Here is a 24,378-nt window from a genome sequence, read left to right as displayed (position 1 = left end):
TATAATAAATATGTTGGGCCGCACTGGTCACGCTGTTTCCCAGAGGTCACTCCCTTTTCTACAAAAGTGTCGTGGGTGGCGCAAAAAGGGCAAGTCGCAATTTGAATGGAATTATGACTTTTGGGCCCTTTTGTGACTTTTCTGGTGTAGAAAGGTTGATAAATTACCCCCAAAGTCTGCATGTGATTTATGACGGCTCTTTGGACATAACTTCTGTGGCAAGTCTCTTAGATTTATTATCAGCTGTACTACTCAGGACTAGTAACCCCCCCCCCCTGCATTGTATGTCCCCAGCACTGAGGCTCCTCCGCTGACACTGCTCTCTGCTACACGTTATAATAACTGAAGATAACGAAAACCACGTCATTTACCCATTCAGTTTTTGCTGCATTTCAAGGCTTAAGAAGGTATAGGGTGGCTGTAGGGTGGCTATAGGGGGGCTGTAGGGTGGCTATAGGGTGGCTGTAGGGTGGCTATAGCTGCTTAATCCTTGAAATGCAGCAGGAACTGAATGGGTTAAGAAGCTGCCCGGGAGAACGGGACTGCGGATAAAACAATCTCTGGACTCACAGGTAGGCCTCATGCACACTTCCGTCGGCCGTTGTACGGCCGCTAATGCCGGTTCCGTCAAACATGGGCCGCACACGGATGGCTTCTGTGTGCAGTCCATTGTTTCACGGACAAAATTCAATAAAAAGGCCAAGACTGTTCCGTCAAAAAAGAGCAGGAGTAGGACCTGCACTAATTTTGACGGAACGACCGCACAGTTCCGTTAAAACAACGGAAGTGTGCATGGCCCCATTGAAATGAATGTGTCAGGGTGCTATCAGTTGAAAAAACAGATAGCATCCTGATGAAAAAAACTGAAGTGGGCATGAGGCCACACAGTTAGCAAACCCCCGTCCTCTCACTGCTGCTCCTGTTCATTGTCAGCATTCATTAAAGTAGATGTGCTGTGCAGCGTCTGCTTGTTAATAAAGCTTTTTTTTCTCTCTCCTGCTATGTGGTCGGGGCCTGTAATAATTTCACGATTCTGGACATATCCAGAATAGTGCCAACTTGAAATGGCGAACTAATCAAATTAATTAGATTAATCGCCCAGCCCTACCCTACATATATTAGTACCGTAACATCACGTGTATTGACACACTTAATTGCATTAGGTTTTAAATACAAATTTTGGAGTAAATCCATGCAGTCTTGAGTCAATAATATTTCATTGCATGGGTTAGGCCAATGTAACGAGGATTAGGCTTATTTTTTATTTTTTGGAATAGTTTACAGCGAGCGATTAGTGAAATTCTATATGGGTTGGATGTTTTGTTGAGATGATTTCACAACCCAACAAACGCCCATTATGAAACTTTAGGCAAATACAACAAATAAACAGAATATGTTATATAAGAGGATTGAGACTATTGTGCTACCCTTGACTACAGCTTTAGAAGCGTTGGGTGTTTCTCTATATATAGAAGGTAAAAGACGAACCGTTGATAGATCGGGAAACACCATGGAGCTGACAGGATTGGGGACCCTTATTTTGGCTCTGGTCATCTCTTGCCTCCTCATCTACTCAACATGGGACAAACTTTATAGAAAATGCAATTTGCCACCAGGGCCAACTCCATTCCCTGTGATTGGAAATTTGCTGCACATCAAGAGAGGGGAGATGGTGAAATCCCTTATGGAGGTCAGTTTTTTATATCTGGGGTATCTCAGCATAGACCGACTATGAATGAATATTTTTTATAATTACAGAGTAGAACCAGGGTTTCTTTATGATATTAGTGGCCCATCTTGGAAGGGGGGTTGACCGTAAGCTAAAAATAGTCTTTAAAGTAAAAAATTCTCACTGGTATAAACCAAAATCAATTTTTAGAATTTGAGAAACAAAACAAAGCATATTATAGGGTTCAGGGCTGAGACAGAGTTCATTAGGGATGAGATTATAGTAGGTCCAAGGTAAATTAGGATTACGGACTTGATTCTTGTGAGTATGGGCATTTAGGTTTAAGGTTTGTGACTGATCTTAGTACTTGCTTAATTTTCTATGTTTATTTGAAAAATTTAATTTTACATTTTACTAAAACACAGAATATCTGATGCCAATCCCTCTAATCCAACAAGTTATAAGCAGGTTTATTGCAAAGTGTTTTGGGCTTTTATGCACTGCATTTGGTGCAATAGTTGCTCAGCAGTGGGGACTCACTTTTTGACCTCTAGAGAAAGAAAAATCAATTAACAATCAAATCAGCTAAAAAATGCAACATTATGAGGTGACCCATAAACATTAATTTTTGTAAATGTTTTCATACTACAAAATAAAATGGATTATTTTACACAACCAGCAAAGTTATGATACATATGTGTATTATCCCATTGTCTTCTTATTCTAAAAGGTGTTTGTATCTTATCACTTCCATCACATATCCCCTAAACATGGGGGTCTACTCATCATTTTAGGAACGTAGAAGAAGTTTATAATGGTTATTATCACTGGTTGCTCTTCAGCCCTTGCTTCAAAGGGCTATAGTTTTTACCCTGAGGAGGGCTCAAAGGCAATGTAAGACTTGGATTCTCTGGGCCCACCAGAGGAGATGATTCCGAGGGCCACCCTCCATCTATACGGAACATTTGTACATCCACTGTTACCTGCATCGTAATCTTTGTTGTTTTATCAACAAGATCTAATAGGTTATTTGTAAAGCATTCCATAGGAAATAGACCCTAGTGACAAGTGATTGGCTCCAACATCAGGTCCAGATGGGGTTGTCTTCTGCTGGACCATTTGGGCCCATTATTGTGTCAGAGCCTGGTCCCCCTGGAGAATCCCCTGGTGGGCCAGTTTGACCCTGCTTACAGGCTTGGTAATTACATAGTTGACCACAGGGGTGAAAAATATAATTGTAGTGTAAGTAAATTAAGGTATACACCCCATGTTTTTTTATGCAGGAGAAATTTATTTTTATTTTTTCCCTACGCAGTTCGGGGGTGCAAATAAATTACTGTGAAATTTTTTTCATTTATTTATTCGGCATGAATGTAGAAAAAAATAGATTTTTGGCATTATTTCTTTATTTTTTATATGTGTACATTTTTGTTTTTAGGAAATGTATGGGCAATCAAATATATTTTATGCTAAATAATAACTTTTTTTGTGGACATTATAATTATAATTATTTTTTTTTATTTTTTAAATCCCATGAAGATATACCCTTTTAACAATTTTATTTTATACCTATAATGTATTAGATTACTCCTGTTTGCTAATACATTATACTGTGTCACTACAAAACAGACTACTGTTCTGGTGATCTGATCGAAGAGGAGGGTCCCCTTTGATCATGCCACGGTAACGGACCACGGCAATCAAAGGATTAAACTGCTGGGGTCAGAATTTCCTCCGATCCCAGCTGTATTCAGCAGTTTGCTGTGAGTACAGTACTTGTTAGTAACATCTCCTGCTTAGAGAATGAGCGCTCACTAAAGTGCTCATAAGCCTTTTTTACAGTGACGCCAAAAGTCGTCGCTGTAGATTCTGGACTTGCACCACGCCGGGTCAAGAGAGTGGGCGGTCGTTAAGGGGTTAAATTAATGGCTGTCTGTGTAAACAATGGTTGCGCTGGGTCCTCCGGAGAGAAAGATGCTCTTTGTAGCTCAACTCCATGAGAACATAGTGACATGTCAGAAGTTTTGAACAGAAACGAAGCGGCAAAGCGCTCACATGAGCGCTGTTGCCGCTTCGTTTAAGTGATTGGTCGGGGTCTCAGTGCTCGGACCCCCACCAATCAAAACTTGTGACATGTCACTATGACATGTCAGAAGTTTATTGAATATTTAGTTACACTTTAAAGGTAACCTCGTTAATGTTGAGGTTGGTTAAATGAAGGGGGCATTTTTAGGAAATATAAAGGTTTCTCCTGATCAGGACCGCTTGGCTACAACACATATGGTTCTCTGCAATGGGGTACAGTCAAAATTCATAGATATCATTGAATGGAGTGCCAAAATACTATAGTAATCTATATAATGTATGTTGGGAGTTATCTTTTTACTGAGCTATTGCTTTTTCCTATGTAGATGGGTGCTCAGTATGGACCGGTATTCACATTCTACTTTGGGCAACGTCCAGTGGTCATCCTTAGTGGCTACCGGGCAGTGAAAGAAGCTCTCATTGACCAAGGAGAGGACTTCAGTGGCCGAGGAAGAATGCCTTCAGTCGACAAAATCTTTGATGGATTTGGTGGGAAATGTTTTGGCAACTTGGTGTTGTGTAATAGAAATTTTAAGACACAGATTTTGTATTGGAAAACAAGAAATAAGCAGGGAGGCTGGAATTTAATTATTTGATTGCCCTTATCTGGGGTGCACTTATAGGGTTTCTTAGTGACTGGAAACCACCCTCTGAGCAGTACAAGATTAAAAATAAAAAATAAAAAATTATTTTTGCCACCACTGGGGGAGCTCACTACATATGAATTTTTTTTATTGAAATCAATGAGAGCTGTAACAATTTGTATGCGGTGAGTTCCCTCTAGTGGCAGTTGCAGGAAGACAGAAATTTATTTTACACCATAGATAAGTGAAGGGAACCAGGGCATTTTGAGATCTTTATCAAAACGAATATAACCCCCACCTTTATAAGAATTATGGACCTATTTATTAAATAAATTAAATTATAGGTATACTTTCCACTTGCCTATACTTTGTTCAATTCTGCGTTTCAGGCCTGTTAGGAGAATTTGTCACAGATTCCAGCCAAAATCCCACACAAAGTAGCGCTGCATGAAGATCCTTTTTATCCAGCAAAATGACGGACATATTAGATAATAACCCATAACCACCATGTATAATGTATTTCAATATTAACCCCTTCTGCACTTTAGATCACCAGAGATATTAGGTTTTAATGGCCTTTTATGTTGGAATATTTTGTCAGAGATTTTCTGTAATGAGAATCTCAGGAATGGTGACCTGAACTCACAGACTTCTCCGTTGCAATCTTCTATCATGACTCAATGAAATGTCAGGAGATCAATTTTGGGTGGATTTCCCCTTTAAGGCTACAGTTACGTAAAAACTTGTGGATCTTGATGTAAAAATCACTGTCACAGCTTAATTTTTTCCCTGTAGCAAAATTTCATCATGGCTGCAATTTTTACAATTGTTACAAGGTTGCATGTGATTTCTTTCCCCATCAGAAAAAACTGAAGTTGCATCGCGAGCCCTATTGACCTAGATACACTGTAGTATTTTCTTTTAGATTCATATAAATGCAATATCAATATACAAATGTAGTGTGCATAAAATAAGTTATTTGATCTGTTTTGCACAGCAGAAACGAAAAATAACTCACTATATGGTTCTACCACTAGGTGGCACTATAGTAATTCCATAAGGACATGTTTGCCACAAACCATGTGGTTAGGTATAGAACTGCAAATACAATTTTTTAATTAAAAGTATTAATGTGAAACATGATGATTACACGCAGGGTTATCTTGTGGCATAATGTAGATAAAGTGACAGAATCTCAAAGTTATACCTTCTTCTCTAAATAGAAATGAGCAAATCTGCAGCAGATTTTATTTAGTACATAATAATTGACATAATATAAAATTCCTTTAATCCAGCAATCCTGGGACCTGATGCTGTGTAGGTGCTAGTTTGTAAAATATTCCGGATTATTGGACAGTCAACGAGCAAAATATAATACACACTCTCAGGAAGAAAGCGAAAAGTAAATATTTACACAAAATCTGCTACTATCATTTTATTTTTCAATCAAAAGAATTTTCTAATTGGTTCTCTCTGATGTCTCCTCCTTCCCGTCTTGTGAAATTCCAAATTATATGTGCTAAAAACAAGTGCTCAATTATCAGGCTTTCTGGATTATCACAGACCAGAATATAAGATTAAAAAAATTATATATATATATATATATATACAGTATATGTATACATGTATATATACACATATATATATATATATATATATATATATATATATATATATACATATATATATATGTATATATATGTATATATATATATATATATATATATATATATATATATATATATATATACATATACATATACATTGTGAAAATGTCTCCCAATATCTTCCATACAGGAGTTGTATTCAGTAACGGGGAACGCTGGAAGCAGCTCCGTCGCTTCTCACTTACTACCCTGAGGAATTTCGGCATGGGGAAGAGAAGTATTGAGGAAAGGATCCAGGAAGAAGCTCAGTGTTTGGTGGAAGTTATCACAAAGTATAAACGTATGGCGCCTTGTATGAAAACTTTTGGGATGTTGACTTTACTGCTATTATTATATTGTTATTTTTGAGCGTCTGTTGGTGATATCAGTAAACTATGGTCTGGAATCTGGATCCTATCACCGTGCTTTCAGGCAGTCACTGGAGCTTCTTGAAAAGTTGGTGGTTGAGCAGGTCACATATTGAAGCACATTGAGCAGGAGAAGTCACACACTGCTGCTTCCTAGATGGACGCTAAAGAACCACTGCCAAACTCAACTTTTTATTTCTAACTATCAGAACATAGGGTAGAGGACGAGATGTCGGGTAACAGAATTGCAGCAGAAAAATTCAGCAGCATTTACGCATGAACTAGCAGACAATCCGCTGCCAAAAATTTGCACCATTTCTAACATTTTTCAGTGCAGAATTAGGTGAGGATGTTCATTTTCACTGTGGAAAATAGTGCAGATTTTGTGCTGCGGTTTTTGCTGCGTTTTTTTCAGGCATGTAAAAAAAAGTAGACACTCACTTTTTATGTCATTTCCACCTCCTGTAAAAAATTCTGCAGCGTTTCAGCAGCAAACTACGCTGTATACTGTGTCTCGGTCTGGAATTGTTGTTCCTCATTGATTCCGATGGGAAAAGATGCAAGAAATCGATCCCCTTTCCGCAGCAAATTACACCGCAGGTGAATTTCTGGATGGAAATGTTCCCACAGCAGGTGGATGACATTTGTTAAAACACACCTGCTTTGTTACTACTGTATTCCGCTGCGCAATTTCGAATGGAAAATACGCTACATGTGAACAAGCCCCAATAGTCCTAACTTTTCCTTACGTGTTTAGTCACTTATCGACTCAGGACTATATGGCAAGATGGAAATCCTTCTATTTAAAAAAAAAATGACGTTGATGTCAGCTAGACCAACCTTCTGCTGATGAGTTAACCAGGGAAACATTAAGGCTTTTATAATTGAGGGACTTTTTTGCTGCGCCGGGGCACCCTTTTCAGAGAGGGAACGTCTAGGGACTTCAAGGACAAACAGTGCTGTACAGTAATACACTCCCCACTCGTCCAGTCCGGCACAGAATTTCCCTATTCGTCATCTTGTCATCTACCATATGTCTCAAACAATATGATTTCCTTTATCCTATAGAAATAAAAGTTTTACACTAGTTTCAGTAATAGCTAGTAATGCGAGAAGACACTGGACGACCCTTCTCAGTATATAAAGGTGACGGACAGGATAGTGGAGTGCGTGCACTTACCTCCAAGTGAACCCGCTGAGTAGTCTTTAGTGACCAAAATCCAACATGATGGTTGGCATTCCATATTATTCCCATTCAAGAGTTGGTGCCCAATGCAGGGGGTCAAACAAGATGTCTCACCAAGATATAATGTGCCACAGTGCTTGATGTCACTTCTGTATCAAGAACTGTTTTTTTTTTGTGACTACTTGATCTTATTTATTTTTTCTCAATGAATAGTCTATTACGACAAAAGGTTAAAGGGTAAATAAAATGCTTAAAAACTTTTGACATGTCATAGTGACATGTCAGAAGTTTTGATCGGTGGGGGTCCAAGCACTGAGACCCTCGCTGATACTAAAACAAAGCAGGAGAAGCATTCAGGTGAGTGCCGCTTAGTTTCTGATTGACTTTCCTCGAGTGGTGTATCGGCTCAATAGAAAGTCTAAGGGTTCACACAACCTATTTTCAGACGTAAATGAGGCGTATTATGCCTCGTTTTACGTCTGAAAATACGGCTACAGTACGTCGGCAAACATCTGCCCATTCATCTGAATGGGTTTGCCGACGTACTGTGCAGACAACCTGTCATTTACGCGTCGTCGTTTGACAGCTGTCAAACGACGACGCGTAAAAATACAGCCTCGTCAAAAGAAGTGCAGGACACTTAGGCTGGGTTCACACGACCTATTTTCAGGCGTAAACGAGGCGTATTATGCCTCGTTTTACGCCTGAAAATAGGGCTACAATACGTCGGCAAACATCTGCACATTCATTTGAATGGGTTTGCCGACGTACTGTGCAGACGACCTGTAATTTACGTGTCGTCGTTTGACAGCTGTCAAACGACGACACGTAAATGGACTGCCTCGGCAAAGAAGTGCAGGGCACTTCTTTGCCACGTAATTTGAGCTGTTCTTCATTGAACTCAATCAAGCACAGCTCAAGATTTACGAGCGTCTCAGACGGCTCGCAAAATGCGAGGAGGAGCATTTATGTGTGAAACGAGGCAGCTGTTAACAGTCTGTCTTTTCACACGTAAATGCCTCTCATCGTGTGAACATACCCTAATATACATTATATGCAGGACACTTCTTTCAGACGTCATTTGAGCCGTTCTTCATTGAACTCAATGAAGCACAGCTCAAAATTTACGGCTGTCAGAGAAGCCTCGCAAAATGTGAGGAGGAGCAATTACGGCTGAAACGAGGCAGCTGTTTTCTCCTGAAAACAGTCTGTCTTTTCAGACGTAAAAGCCTGCTATCGTGTGCACATACCCTAAAAGGGAACTAAACGTTAAAAAAAAAATCTGACATAGTAACATAGTGACACTAAAACCACCACCCATTGCTAAGACATTGCGGCAGAAGCACTTGGGTGAGCGCTGAGCCACTTAATTTCTGATCGGCTTTCCTAGAAAAGCCGAGCGAGCAGTGTACGGACTCATAGGGTATGTTTACACAATTAACAAAATACGTCTGAAAATACGGTACTGTTTTCAAGGGAAAACAGCTCCTGATTTTCAGACTTTTTTGAGCAACTCGCGTTTTTCGCGGCGTTTTTGTCACTGTGGTTTTACTGGCGTTTTTGTAGCTGTTTTCAATAGAGTCTATGAGAAGACGGCTCCAAAAACGTCCCAAGAAGTGTCCTGCACTTCTTTTGACGAGTCGTCATTTTACGCGCCGTATTTTGACAGCGACGCGTAAAATGACAGCTCGTCTGCACAGACCACCGTAAGACCCATTGCAAGCAATGGACAGATGTTTGCCGACGTATTGGAACCGTCTTTTCAGGCGTAATTCGAGGCGTAAAACGCCTCCATTACATCTGTAAAGAGGTCGTGTGCACATACCCTAAGGTCAACACAGATGAGATGTGACCAATAGATAATTTACCTTGATGCCACTTTCGCCTCAGAAATTAATCCACTGAATTCTTGTGACCAACTGACCTATTGTCTATTCCTAAAGGTTAAGGTTGCAGGTCAACCGTAGTCATGTCAATATTCCTAAATATCAAGTCTACAGAGATGTTGACTGAAACATATGTTTGCAAGATGTACTCTATAATAATTACCTACATTTTCCCCAACAGAAAAGCCCATAGATCCCAAGAATATATTGGTCCAGGCCGTCTCCAATGTCATCTGCTCTGTCGTATTTGGAAACCGATTTGAATATGAAGACCTGAAATTTCTGAAGCTACTCAACCTATTTAATGAGACTTTCGTGCTGATGAGCTCATCCTGGGGCCAGGTACAGTAGACCAACGTGTTAATATTGTTCTCTTTGAGACCCGAGATATTAAGCTAATTAAATATAAATCTGTATTTTAAAAAATAAGTTCCAGGGGATTGATTTTTAAAGATTGAAAATGTATAAATTTTCAAATTAAAATTTTGACCAACATAATAATAATAATAATAATAATAATAATAATAATAATAATAATAATAATAATAATAAATTACATGCAAATCATTAAAGGGGATTTATGAGATTAGAAAAAAGTCTACTTTTTCCCAGAAACAGCGCCACTTTGCTCTATTGGTTGTGTTTGGTATTGCTGCTCAGACCAGTTCACTTAAAGCGAACCTGTAAGGTGATTTATGTCCATAGTTGTTTGTCCCAGCTTTGGCCGATATCCCTAGTTATGTTTCTATGCTCTTTAATGAGTCGGATATAGACTTACAGGATAGCTGCCTAAACGTTGTCACTAGAGAGTTTTTTGAGGAGAGCTGATTTACATACTTTTCCCAGGGAGCATTGCTTGTAAGACTCCCTAATGTATCTTAATGTGAGATGGGTGGGACAGCTGTTGACCAAAAGTATCTAACATCTATGGCCAGCTAGATCCTGGTATAGTTGTCTATATATTGGCTACTTGTATGTGCGATAACATTGTTATAAATTTAAAATGAATGTTACTCTACTCAATAATGTATACATGTTCTCTTCAGCTACAAGAAATGATTCCTAACATTATGGACTATGTGCCTGGACCACACCAGAAGATCAATCCCATTATTGAAAGGATGCTGGAATTTGTAGCTGAACGAGTCAAGATGAATGAAGCAACGATAGACCCAACTTCTCCCAGAGATTATATTGATTGTTTCATCACCAAAATGCAGAAGGTATCTATCACCACCTTTACTATTAATTGAGCAGCTTCTATGGGGCTTTGATGGTCCAGAACTATGCTGAAAGTAAATGAATAGTTGCAGAGAACAAATCTAAATTGCATTATCTACACCATGATGAAAGTAAGTAAAGTTGTCTTAGAGTGGCAGTCATCTCCTTTCAGACCACAAAGCATTGGGGGATGGGGTAACAAAAAATATAGAAAAACATCAGGGTCCTGAATTTTAGAACCACAAAAAATAGGGTTCGGCACATCTAGATAAACCCTATTCCATATGTCCTAATCGGGGACAGAGATGTCATATAGGGTGTCCCTTGCTCTGGACTCATGACATAAAACCTTTGCAAAGGTTTGAGTCTGGTGGACTCAACATGGCCATGTATAACATTGTCGGTCATATACGGCTGCTGCAGGGAAAATTATTTTTCACGTGGAACTTCCCCTGGCGATAACAGCTGATAACTGCTAGGAGTAAAGAAGCCGGACCTGCGCCGATCACTTTATCCCTTTCCCTTTTTAGGCCACTTTCACACAACGGTATTTAGGTCAATATTTTTCATCTGTAATTGTAAGCCAAAACCAGGAGGGAAACCTCAAAAGAGAACAAGTATAATGGAGAGATTTGCTCCTCTTCCACATTTTGGACCCACTCCTAGTTACAAATACTGACCAAAATACTGCTAAGTGAATGTGGCCTGAGAATTGGTAGTCCAGGGATATCCCTTTTAATTGCATAATGAAGAGAAACGTTTTACACCTAAAGCGACATTCTGACGATAATAGTTTATGCACCGATATCTGTAAACCCCGCTGATCGAAAGAACAGGGTACGCCCAGGATATGCCCTGAATGTCTACGTATAGTTGGAATATACCTTTAAAATTGTGAATAAAATGTAGCAGTACTGAATTTGTCTTTTCTCAATTATTATAACTCTTAGGATCCAAGCACTTGGCATTGGTTCATTCATTCATGTGTAAAAAATGGAGCCATATGGTGCCTTTGCAGGTACCATATTCTCTTCTAGAAGCAATGTTTTTAGGGGAGATCACTTCCATAATACAGCATGCAATAGGTCACGCCACATTTAGATTCTCATAGAATCCAGTGGCAAAAAAAAATAACGTCTGTGTGCCCTTATATAAACTGAAAAAAGAAAAAGAGAAACGGCACCACATAGTGCAGATAAAACAAGAGATGTTGGGAGAGCAACTCAATTAATAGAAAGTGCTCACCTTGAAGTGTAAATACTGGCAGGTATCACACTAAGGAAATGATGTATGAACAAAAGCTGCTGCCTGGTCCACAAACACACCGAACATCCGCTTGTTGCCAATAATAATGAACAAAAAGAAGAAATGGAACCAAAGTGGCGCTGCTAATGAATGGCATAAAGGCTAAGCAAAGTTCATAATTTAATAATGGTGTGCAAGGTCGACAAGCTACGCGTTTCAACGCCGGACTGGCGTCTTCTTCAGGCTCAATGAATGAAGACGCCAGTCCGGCGTTGAAACGCGTAGCTTGTCGACCTTGCACACCATTATTAAATTATGAACTTTGTTTAGCCTTTATGCCATTCATTAGCAGCGCCACTTTGGTTCCATTTTTTTCTTATATAAACTCAGACACACAAAGTTACAGTATAGGTGTATAGCAGGCTATGGGTGCCCTTTTACTGATCTGTATAGCACAGATACAACGGTATCATGAGGATTCGAGGCAAATGTCAAAATCAAGTCTTCTGCATCTGTGCAGAGAAATATCTGCATATAAAGCAATAGGCAAAGAGGCAATATTGAGTTGACAGCATAGAAAAAACAGAACAAATCCATATATAGTTTAACTCTAATGAACTGGAAAATATTGGAGAAAAATATACTGCCTTCATGTGGAATGACTTGGACTAACATGATGCAATAATAAAATGAAGATTTGGTCAGGAACGTAGCAGGTGAGGCACCAACAAACCCCTCGGCCTTGGGCAGGTTATTGAGGTATAGAGTTAGGAAAGCGAAATGTTCGTTCTGGGTAAATCAAAGCCTGACTACGACTGATTTGGTAATGAGCCAAAATGTATATTTTTTTCCCCAAAATGTATTAATTCTTCCTTTAAATAATACTGCTGTAGATTAGGAAAAGCAAAACACATCTAAGTTTAGGGTGGGAACAATGAATTCCTATGATTGAGCCTTTATACTAAGAAGCTTCTTGATCTCATAGAAAGAATGGCAGGAAGCAGATTTCAGACTAAACACACCACACTATATATGTAAGAGGCAAACATCATGTCACCAAAAACAACAGCAGGAAACACAGTTTTTTTCATTACTCCCCCAAAGAAAGTTTATAAAACATAAACGCTGGGATATGTGTTCCCCAAAATGGTTCCTTTAAATAATACAACCCGTCCCGCTAAAAACAAGCCCTGATATATGAATGTAAATTGAAAAATAAAACAGATTTGGCTGTATGGCAGTGAGGAAAAACAAAAAAATTGCCTATGTCCTCTAGGTCAAAAGTGGCTACTTCCGGACTAAAAGGCCTCGAAACTTGACAATTTATCTGCCAAACTAAAACAGGCTTAGGCTATGTTCACATCTGCGTTGTGGTCCCGTTCTGACGTTCCGTCTGAGGTTTCCGTCAGAATGGGACCCTGAGCAGACACAAACTGACACACCGTCGGTGTCAGTTTGTGTCTGCTCAGAGTCCCGTTCTGACGGAAATCTCAGACGGAACGTCAGAACGGGACCCCAACGCAGATGTGAACAGAGCCTTATTCTTTACATTTTTAAATGTTGTGGATTACAGAGTTGTTAATTCTTCGGATGTTCCCAATAAAAAAAAAACACAAAAATATGCCAGGTTACCCTTTGGGTTGCAGGACAATGAAGACCCAACATCTGAATTCAACATGAGGAATCTAGTACTGACCGTCCTGAACTTGTTCTTTGCTGGCACAGAGACAGTGAGCACCACATTAAGACACGCATTCCTCATCCTTATTAAATACCCTGAGATACAAGGTAAGATATGACATCCTCATCTGAAATGTTCAGAAGCTTGTAATGTGTAATTGTTCTATCCTCGAGTAATCCCAGCGATATGTGGCCAATAAATAACTTTTTGACCAGTTTAGTATTACTAGGCTAATTTTCTTGGACACATTTAAAGGGGTATTCCCATGCGGAACGAACGTACAAATCCCCCCTCCCCATGTGTTATTCTAGGTGAAATAATTCACTCTGCATGGTTTTTACCTTTCCATTGCCAAATCTCACTGTCATGTCCGGCATGTGCTGTCCTCTTGTGTTCATGACAATGGCGCAGTCTTAAGTCCCAGAATTATCTGCTGCAGCCTTCTCACAACGCGTGTTCCTGATTGCCTCTGGTCTCTGATCTGCAGGAGTGGGTCCCATGAATACTGCTGCTTCAAAGTGCTCACACTTCTAAAATGCTGTCTTTACGCTGCATATCGCTTTTGAGGATTTTGCACCTGTGCATTTACGAAGATGTAGTGAAAGGAAAAATTTGCATAAACCGCATGCGCTGGCCAACAGGCGTTCCTAAAAAAATATAGCCCGTTGCACATAAAAACAAAAACCAAACATTGAACGAGGTGACAATACAAGTTATACATTTTTTCCAAATGCTATAGAAAACCATTGATAACATTAGATTGATACATTTCTAACTTTTTCAATGAAATAGAATGATGATTATTTATCAAAAGCGGAATATCTCTTTAAAGTTTTGGAAACATTGTACATTTTATGTCTATCTAAAATATGAAAAATGTGTTTTCCACTTCATTGCATAAAGTAAGGTACGCGACAGCTAGTGATGACCATTATGCTTGTCCTAGAAAAGTTACATAAGGAAATAGACTCAGTGATTGGCCACAACCGAAGTCCAAATATTGAGGACCGAAGCAAGATGCCCTACATGGACGCCGTCATTCATGAGATCCAGAGGTTCAGTGATGTCATCCCGATGAACGTCCCCCATACTGTCATCAAAGACACCACATTCAGAGGATACACCATTCCAAAGGTGAGTGAGGAGCATACTGCTTACAAAAAATAAGTTCTTAAAGGGCTTTTCCAGGGTTTACATTGATGTCTTGTACTGAATCTCCTCCTATTCAAATGAACAGGGCTTAGTGGGGCCAAGGTGCAGTACCAGTCACAACCACACATATTAGAAGGGTCCCCCGGTGATCAGTTGATCATATGGTGTCTCAATACTAGAACTAGTAATCAACTGTACTATGCAGGGGAACCTGGCAACAAATGGTCAACTTTCCTGCAATGCCACCACATGGTGATGTATAAGTGTATGGTCATGTGCGGCAGATTTGTTGCAGAAATTTCTGTGACTAAAAATCAGTTCCATACATGTGAATGGGGTTGTTTCTGCAGCTCATGCGTTAATATCTGCAAGCGCCATTTAGAGACATTGGTCAATTGCAGAAATTCCTGCACCAAATCTGCCACATGTGGAAATAACCAAACACTGTTCCCATGGAAATTTTTGGGCTGTCTGTGTAAAGCATACGTAGATGTCTCAAGTCCTCCAGAGCAAAAGACACTCTTTGTAGTTGCTCTTCACTTTTGCTAATAGATAAGGGTCCTAATCAGGGAGCTACCTCTATTTACACCATTCCGCACTGTAATAGTATGGTGTGGGGAGCGGGAAGTAAGGGTCGTCATACACGAGCCCGACGTGGGCCGTGTAAATGAGCACTGATCAATGAGACAGCTCATTAATCGGCGCTCATTTGCTCTTTTCACAAGGAGCTATGTATGGGAACTACGATCGCTCATTCCCAATACATTTCTATCATGTCGGCTTCACATTTCAGGCTGCATAAACGATACACTCAACCGATTAACTAGCATTTGCTCGTTTATCGGCTGATCGTTACCCTGTTTACACAGGGTAATTATCGGGAACGAGCGTTCTGTAAACGCTCGTTTTCCAGATAATTGGCCTGTGTAAAAGGGCCTTAAAGAGGCTCTGTCACCAGTTTCTAAGTGCCCTATCTCCTACTTAATCGGATAGGCGCTGTAATGTAGATAATAACAGTGGTTTTTATTTTGAAAAAAAACATAATTTTTTAGCAAGTTATGAACAATTTTAGATTTATGCTAATTCATTCTTAATTACCAACTGGGCATTTTTTACCAAGTGGGCATTGTAAGGAGGAGTGTATGACGCTTTTGACCAAGTGGGCGTTGTAAGGAGGAGTGTATGACGCTGACCAATCAGGGTCATACACTTCTCTTCAGTCCAGCCCCGCTTGTTGCATTTCCTCCAACAGGTCCTTCACCGGAGCGATGGAAGAGTCACCAGACGTCGCCTCCAGCCGTGCCAGGACGTTTATCAGAATCTGCAGCGGCTGGAGGCGATGTCTGTTAAGTCTTCCATGGCTTCGATGAAGAACCTGTGGGAGGAAGTCCCGTCACATCTCGCGATATCACGCTGTGCAGTGAAACAAGTGACATGAATGAACAACTTCTCTTTACAACTCCCACTTGGTAAAAAGTTAAAAAAACGCCCAGTTGGGCATTAAGAACTAATTAGCATAAATCTAAAATTGCTCATAACTTGCTCAAAAATTATTGATTTTCAAAATAAAAAGCACTGTTGTTATCTACATTACAGCGCCGATCACATTATGTAGGCGATAGGGCATTTATAATGTAGTGACAGAGCCTCTTTAACATTCAGCTGACACCCTTTTGCAATGGCCAAAATCGGAGTTGACTCAGATCCTGGCTGTTTAACCAATCAGATGTACGTATGGACTGCGGCGCCTAAGTGGTTTTATAGAGGGAGGGTATTCACTCTGTAAGCCCATTGGCGCCCCCGTGATGCAATTGCATCGTGCCGAGGGGTTGAACAAAAGTAGGGGGCCTAACAATGGCCCTCAGGTCTGCCATGTCCCAGAGCCTATTAGGCGTGTAACTCTGACAGGCATAACACACCGCAGTACAGAAGTACTGTAGTGTACTACTTCAGCAATGAAAGGATCGCAGGATCGAGGCACTAGTGGAACTTAAAAAAAGTAAAATAAAATTGACAAAAAAAAAATTCCTAAGTAAAGAAAAACAAACATTTTTTTTTCCCGATACACAATGTTTTATTATGAAAAAAATAGAAAGAATATAAATAATACACATAATTAGTATCGCCACATCCGTAGCGACCTGTACCATAAAGTCAACATCTTATTTATCCTGCACGGAGAGCTTTGTAAAAAAATACAGAATAACAAAAACGATGCCAGAATAGCTGTTTTTGATTACTTCCAGTCCTCCTGGCAGAATGAAAAATAAAGTCACATGTACTTCAAAATGGAACAAATGAAAGCTACAGCACAAGTCATTTTAAAACCAAACAAGCCCTCAAAAAGCTCCGCCAACATAAAAATTAAAATGTTATAGGTCTTGTAATGTGGTGACATAAAATTACTTTGCAAAAGGAGTTCTTATTGTGCAAAAATTCAAAAAAATATAAATTTGGTAAAGTCATAATCATGACCTGCATAAAAAAAATTGCATATTATTTATATGCGGTGAACGCTGTAAAAATTTGTCAAAATTGGTCAAAAACAGAAAATTAACTATAAACAGCAAAATTATAGTTAAATTGGTTGTCCAGGTTGGGGGCTGTTTTTATATTGATGACCTATCCACAGGATAGGTCATCATTATATGATCAATGTGGATCCTACAGCCGGAAGTTATGCAGTGGTTGGTGCCAGAAGCAGATGGCTACGGTGAAAGTATAGTGGCCGTGCTGCAGTACTGCAGCTCTGCTCCTATTCAAGTGATTAGGAATAGAGCTGCAATACAGTGTACTGAGCCATCTGCTTCCGGCACCTGCTCTGCATAGGGTTTGGTGCCCGGATGCAGCCAAAACAGCTGATCAGTGCGCGGTGCGGGTGTCAGCCCCCCACCGAGCAAATACTGATGGCCTATCCTGTGAATAGGTCATCAGTATAAAACACCCAACCTGGACAACCCTTTTATTAATATACCCGGTGGCCTTCTCCTGCTTGTCCCTGGCTCCGTGCCCGCGTTCCAGTCCCCGTTGTCTCTCATCCAAGATGGCCACCACTGTTTTAAACTTGCATATAGGGAGGGTTGTCTGCGACACCCCGCACCCCCTTTACTGCCCTCAGATGCACACAGCTCATAGAACTCATTCAGCATAAGACAAGTCCTCATTTGACCATGTCATCAGAAAAATCGAAATGTTATGTCTTTTGGAAATTACATGATTAAAAAGTCACTGTGTCCCAGGTTGCTTACTTAAGTGGTGAAACTTTCCTCATTTCTGAAGTTCAGTGTAGTTCATGTCAGATCTGTAAATCTTTAGTCAAAAATAAATAAGGGGTGATTAATTTGCTGACTTTGACCTGGGATCAATGGTTTGACACATCCATTTGCCCATATAAAGTTATATCTAAAGATTTGCAAACTGAATAGCTGAATCTTGAATTTACCGTAGTAAATAGTTTTGTTCATCTCTATTTCAAAAATGGTAAATAGCAGCAAAATCCTCCAGAAATGTATCTGTCCAGCCCAAGGAGCCAATGAGTCTTTTATCTGGGCTTATCGTAAGGTATATAAAGAAACAGAGAAGGAAAAAATAGTGTGTCCAGCATTCTTGTAAAAAATAGGCTTTATTTGGTCATTTTTAAAAAACAGAACAATTAAAATGATAATCCCGGGACCACGCTTACGCGTTTCAAACCTCTGGGTTTCTTAATCATAGCTTAGTTACCCAGTTTTCACATATTTATACCCTATATCCCAAATCAGGTTATATCCTGTGGGTTGGGTTAAAAAATTAACCATTTCACAACTTTAATGAATTAAGTATTCATTACAAGTATATTAATAGGACTTTACTATTAGAAGTTTGTTATTTATAGTAAAGATGCCTTATTAGTTCAAGTTCTATCTGATTCTGACAATAGTTCAAAAGTGATCTGAGAACCAACTTTCCTGATTGAACTTCTTCTGGTTTCAGAAGGCAGCAGGCAGCCAGACAATGATGAGTGAAGTCACCAGGTGTTTCTATCACCTCCATTCACTTATTATAAGCTACATAACTATAAGTCATGACTACAGAACACCCTAGGACTGCGATCCTTTTGAGTAAAGCATGCCAAGGCTAAATATAGCTATTCGGGCCTGACATCATCCAACCGGACAGTCACTTTATTCAAAATAGCTTCTCATTAATATTCGGTAGAGGTTCCACCTCTATTCGGCCAGTTCGCCTACTTTATTTAGTATCTTCTTCTTCTACATGCTGACAGCTGATTCGCCTGTTAAAGACATCACATATTGATATTGAATGTCTAGTCCTAAAAAATGGGGAACTCCTTAGACTCATTCACTCGTAAGTAAAATTTCTTCAAAATACACCCAAAAAGGCACTAAGAGAGATTATTTAATTTCTTTTTCAAATGTGAATATAATGTCATAACATGTGATATTAAATTGATTATAACAAAAAGTGTTCTTTAAATATTTTTGTTACACAACGGAAGATACAGGATTTATTCTATATCTGTTTTTGATAAAGTTTTCCTATTATTTTCCAGTCAAGAATGGCTCTATTTGGGTAGTCTAAGTTAATAGTGTTATAGGTGCTATGAAGGTCTCTGGGGGACCCGGACAAGCCCATGCATTACATGGACAACCCTTTGATTTAAATGTAAACCGTGTAATACCTTATACACCCTGGGATGGCGCTGCTGGGAAATTCAACACTTGCTACTCTGCAGATTACAGCTAATCTTTTAGGGTTCTAGCAGTAGAAGCAATAATTAAATTGTCCAATGTGGTCTACCCCTTTAATCTTTCCCTGCAATTAGAAATCTAACTGGATTATCTCTGATAAACTTCAATAATATATTTAAATGTTTTTTTGTTTTTTATTCTTGTTGACAAAACACCAAATACGGAGGGCACCATGGTACCCACCACTGTGGGGTAACCATTTCTATTACCTTTGTAGCCCAACTGGAGATTCCAGAGTCCTACAAGGTTTTTTTTGATGGAACACATCGGGAGCGCAGGAGGGTTCACCTTAGGGTTTATAAGTACCGAGAAAGGTTCAGGACGGAGTAGCACCTTTCAGAGCAGTAGCTCCGTATAGGCTTTAGGGATATCATATTCATTGTTACTAGGGCTTAGAAGGGACACGTCCTCTCAAGACATGAATTATTGGTATGAGTTATCTGAGCCCCTTTTCTTTCTTCCCCTCTCCTAAACTATACGCAGGAGGGATACAATTGGTAAGACCATTCAATGTTTTTCTTATTCACACATATGGAACTGATTTCATGCAGTCCTATTGATGACATTATCAAGGGGCATCATTAATAATTATATATGGGATTGGTCTTTGCTCCCTGCATGACAGAACCAAACAGTCTATTAGTTTTTTGTATTTGTTGTTGTGTTATATGTGCCATTTTATCTTAACTTTGATTTAGTAAAAATTATATTTTATTGTTAGTTACTTTTGCTGATGTATGTCTAATTTTGGTCACTGTAGTATATTCCTACCCGGGTACCATTTGCTGATATAATTTTTTTATTCTTGGATACAGGGCACAGATGTTTATCCTCTGCTGTGTACTGTTCTGCGAGACCCCAGCCAGTTCGACACACCAGAAAAATTTAACCCAGGACACTTTCTTGATGAGTCTGGAAGCTTCAAGAAAAGTGATGCATTTATGCCGTTCTCAACAGGTAAACAGATAAATAAATTAACTTTTTGTTTTCCAAAAATGTTCTACCTTTGAGTATTGGTGTAAGCATGATTGGAACACGGGATAGACCTGTTAGAAGTGTCTCCCAGCTACCTTATGCCTCATGTACATGACCGCGTGTGCCAGCCGGGTCCTGTCCATGATCCGTGGAAAGATAGGACATGTTTTCACAGACCCGATTTACGCGCTAAAGTGTATGTGTCCGTGTAAACTATCGAGTGCCTCTCGGATGCTGTGAAAAATGGCCCAAGTGGCACTCGGTCGTGTGCAACGCAGTTTAGAGAGGAGTGGAAAAACATTCCACTGTAAGTTCCAGTAGTCAGGTAAAACGCTGTTATACAGCACTCTGCCTGAAAATATATTAAAATTACCCTAAAATCACCCTGTATTGTGTCACTATATGTAAGTACAGGGGCGTAGCAAAAGGCTCATGGGCCCCAATGCAGAAGTTCTTTTTGGCCCCACCCCAAACTTCCCATGTCCAACAGCCCGCAGCTATCAGCTGCATCGCTGGGTCTCCTAAGTGACCCAATGATGCAGCACTAGCAGCCAGGGGCGTCACTAAGGTCTTAAAACGTCAGGGAAATAGCCCCAATACATATGTCCCCCCAAAGAAAATGTGTGTGCGTGTATGTATATGTGTGTGTATATGTGTATGTATATGTGTGTATATATATGAGACAGCATATCTGTAGCACTCTGACCCTATAGCTATGGATAGGATTAGATACATTGGCTCAGCAGACAGTATCACACATGATAGGCTTAGCTATAGGGTCTAGCTCGCTGACATTGCGCGTCCAATGCTGGACCCAGGAAAGGTAAGAATAATAACTGTTTTGCTTTTTTATGTGTTACTAATTATTTTTGTGTGTTTGTGTTATTTTACAGGTTTGGTTGTTGGACTTCTTCGGATTCGAGGACTAGTTCGATGACAGTGTTTTTTTTATTCTCAATAAAATGGTTAACGAGGGTTGTGTGGGTTTTTTTATTTCAATAAAATATTTTTCTATGTCCTTGTATTTTTTTAAACTTTATGACTACCGCCTCAGTAATGGCTGCTGGCTGATTGACAGCGCCATTTACAAGGTGGGGCTTAATGTTAGCCGGTGAAGAGGCTAACACTAACCCCCATTATTACCCCGATACCCACCACCACCAGGGCTGCCGGGAAGAACCGGCTAAGATCCAGTACCCGACCATATATAGTGATGGTCAGGCACTGAGACGGCCGCAGTCTGGTATTATTAGGCTGGCAAAGGTCAGAAACAGTGGCCCTTCACATCCTGGTAATGCTAGCCTGCTGCTGCTATGTTGTATCTGGCTGGTTAGGAAAAATGGGGGGCCCCCAAATCGTTCTTTCTAATTATTTATTTATTTTTATTTTTTTAAATGACGTGGCCCCCCCCCCCTATTTTTCATAACTAGCCAGATACAACATAGCAGCAGCAGCAGCCTAGCATTACCAGGGTGGCAAGGGTAACTGTTTCTGGCCTTTCCCAGCCTAATAATACCAGCCTGTGGCCGCCTCAGTGCCCGACCATCACTACAGGTGGTCGGGTACTGGATCGTACCCAGCTCTTCCAGGCAGCCCTGGTGGTGGTGGGTACCGGGGTAATAATGGGGGTTAGTGATAGCCTCTGCACAGGCTAACACTAAGCCCTGCCTTAGTAATAGACGCTATCAATCAGCCAGCGGCCATTACTGAGGAGTTAGTAATAAAGTTTAAAAAAAAATTGAAATAAATGAAAAATATTTTAATGAAATAAAAAACCCCCACACAATCCTCATTAACCATTTTATTGATAATAAAAAAAGCCGTCATCGAAGTAGTCCTCAAATCCAACATAGTCCAACAACACAACCTGTAAAAAAACACAAACACAAAACAACAACATTAGTAACATATGTGGTAAGCGTAGATACAGGGCCCATGTGTATGTGTGATACTGTCTATTGGACCCTGTATCTACGCCTGGTAGGCTTAAATACAGGGCCCATAAGACAGGATCACATATGAGCCATGTATTTAAGCTTAACATGTGGTTATGGTAAGATGCTTAGATACAGGGCCCCAGCAGACAGTAATCTTATATAGTATAAGATTACTGTCTGCTGGGGCCCTGTATCTAAGCCTACCATGTAGTAGGCTTAGATACAGGGTCCTTCACATGGGCCAAGTATCTAAGCCTACCATGTGGTTGGCTTAGATGCAGATCCCAGCAGACAGGATCACACAATGTATCTAAGCCTACCACATGGTAGGCTAAAAGGGGTTGTCCAGTCCCTAAACATTGATGGCCTATCCTCAGGATAGCACATCAATAGCTGATTAGTCAAGATCCAACTCCCGGGAACGCCACCAATCAGCTGTTTTAAAGGGGGTGCAGTGCTCGTACGAGCACTACTTCCCATTCATTTCCCTTACTTGCTCACACTGTGAATCGCCTAACAAGTCTAACCGGAATGAAGGGGAAGTAGTGCTTGTACGAGCTCTACGGCCCCTTCAAAACAGCTGATAGGTTGGGGTCCGACTCCCGGGACTCCCGCCAATCAGCTTCAGCAGACAGTGATATTAAACTTACCCTCCTCTTCGGCTGCAGCGGAGGTCCGGACTCCATCCAGGGTCAGGATGTTGTGCCTGGCGCACAACATCGCACAACGGCGCACAACGTCGTGACATCATTCGCTGCGCACAATGTTGTGCCGTCAGGACCACCGCTGCACTCCGGAACGAGGAGGGTAAGTACTGTCAGTCAATATAGTAACAAGGGACCATGTATTTTATTACATAGTAACTTTTTATTGATGTCATGTGCGGGGCCCGGTCGCAATTGTGACCGCTGCGACCCCTATAGTTACGCCACTGTGTAAGTATTATTTTGCTGCTTAATGGCTGCATTGTGTCGGTACTATAAATGGTGAACATAGTGTGGGGGACTGCTTTGCTTCTTCTCCAGAGTCCCATTTTCTATCAAACCGGTTCTTCCTGTTGCCATGGGTTTTCTGCTTGGGTTAGTGGAAAATGGTCCATAGACAGTTTATATGGACATCCTTAGCTAGCCACTGCTTTTCAAAAAAAGCCAAAACATGCTGACAGGGCCCAAAGGAGCACATTACTTAACCCAGCACCCGTGCCACTTCGTTCAGTGATTACTGAGGATCCCAACACTCCAACCCCAACATGATATTACATAAAAATAAATTGAAGTAAGAAATGTTTTGGCTAAAGTTCTCCCTAACAAGAAATCTATCACCAGACAGACCACTTTAAGAAAGAGTATCTTTTAGAAGCTATTTCTAATTCACATTAGTGGGTGCAACCATGTGGCCCCAATCAGAAGTATGGGGCACTGTCCAGCAGGTACAATAGTACCCATTGTTGTAAATTAGGAAAAGCATCTAATAGGTGTGAGATCACATTCTAAATCATAAGTCATAATTGTTCTCTGTATTTCAGGAAAGCGTATTTGTCTGGGAGAAGGTCTTGCCCGAATGGAACTGTTTCTTTTTCTTACGACCATTCTGCAGAATTTCACATTAACATCAGAGACACATTTCACAGAACGTGATGTTGCTCCCCGCATGACTGGATTTGCAAATGTTCCCATAGATTACCAGTTATCATTTATTTCTCGTGTGGCATAAACTAACTCAAAACCATTATCAAAATTATTCCAATTCTGTATTTCATAATATTAACTGAATTTTGCTGTTGTAAGACACACACACACACACACACACACACACACACACACACACACACACACACACGATCTGATCTCCACATTTTACAATACAGGATCTGATCTCCTCCACACTGTACAATACAGGATCTGATCTCCTCCCACACTGTACAATACAGGATCTGATCTCCTCCACACTGTACAATACAGGATCTGATCTCCTCCACACTGTACAATACAG

At 40.2% G+C, this 24,378-nt stretch overlaps 1 protein-coding gene across 1 annotated transcript; it reads left to right on the top strand.

Annotated features, from left to right (window-relative positions):
- The first annotated feature begins 1,510 nt into the window (after positions 1-1,510).
- LOC142659757 (cytochrome P450 2G1-like) lies at positions 1,511-24,099 on the top strand. Its single transcript, XM_075836201.1, has 9 exons — positions 1,511-1,690; positions 4,081-4,243; positions 6,136-6,285; positions 9,606-9,766; positions 10,471-10,647; positions 13,537-13,678; positions 14,518-14,705; positions 20,290-20,431; positions 23,912-24,099. The coding sequence occupies exons 1-9, from the start codon at positions 1,511-1,513 to the stop codon at positions 24,097-24,099; spliced, it is 1,491 nt and encodes a 496-aa protein (XP_075692316.1).
- The last annotated feature ends 279 nt before the right edge of the window (positions 24,100-24,378 follow it).

Source organism: Rhinoderma darwinii, chromosome 8 (genome assembly GCF_050947455.1).
Source record: "Rhinoderma darwinii isolate aRhiDar2 chromosome 8, aRhiDar2.hap1, whole genome shotgun sequence".
Classification (NCBI taxonomy): domain Eukaryota; kingdom Metazoa; phylum Chordata; class Amphibia; order Anura; family Rhinodermatidae; genus Rhinoderma; species Rhinoderma darwinii.
This window is presented reverse-complemented; position numbering and strand designations above follow the sequence as displayed.

Bases quoted from the DNA above. Each gene is read 5' to 3' on its own strand.
- LOC142659757 (XM_075836201.1), top strand. From the start codon at position 1,511: ATGGAGCTGACAGGATTGGGGACCCTTATTTTGGCTCTGGTCATCTCT. The intron at 9,767-10,470 runs GTACAGTAGACC...TGTTCTCTTCAG, and splicing joins TGAGCTCATCCTGGGGCCAG to CTACAAGAAATGATTCCTAA. The intron at 10,648-13,536 runs GTATCTATCACC...TTTGGGTTGCAG, and splicing joins TCATCACCAAAATGCAGAAG to GACAATGAAGACCCAACATC.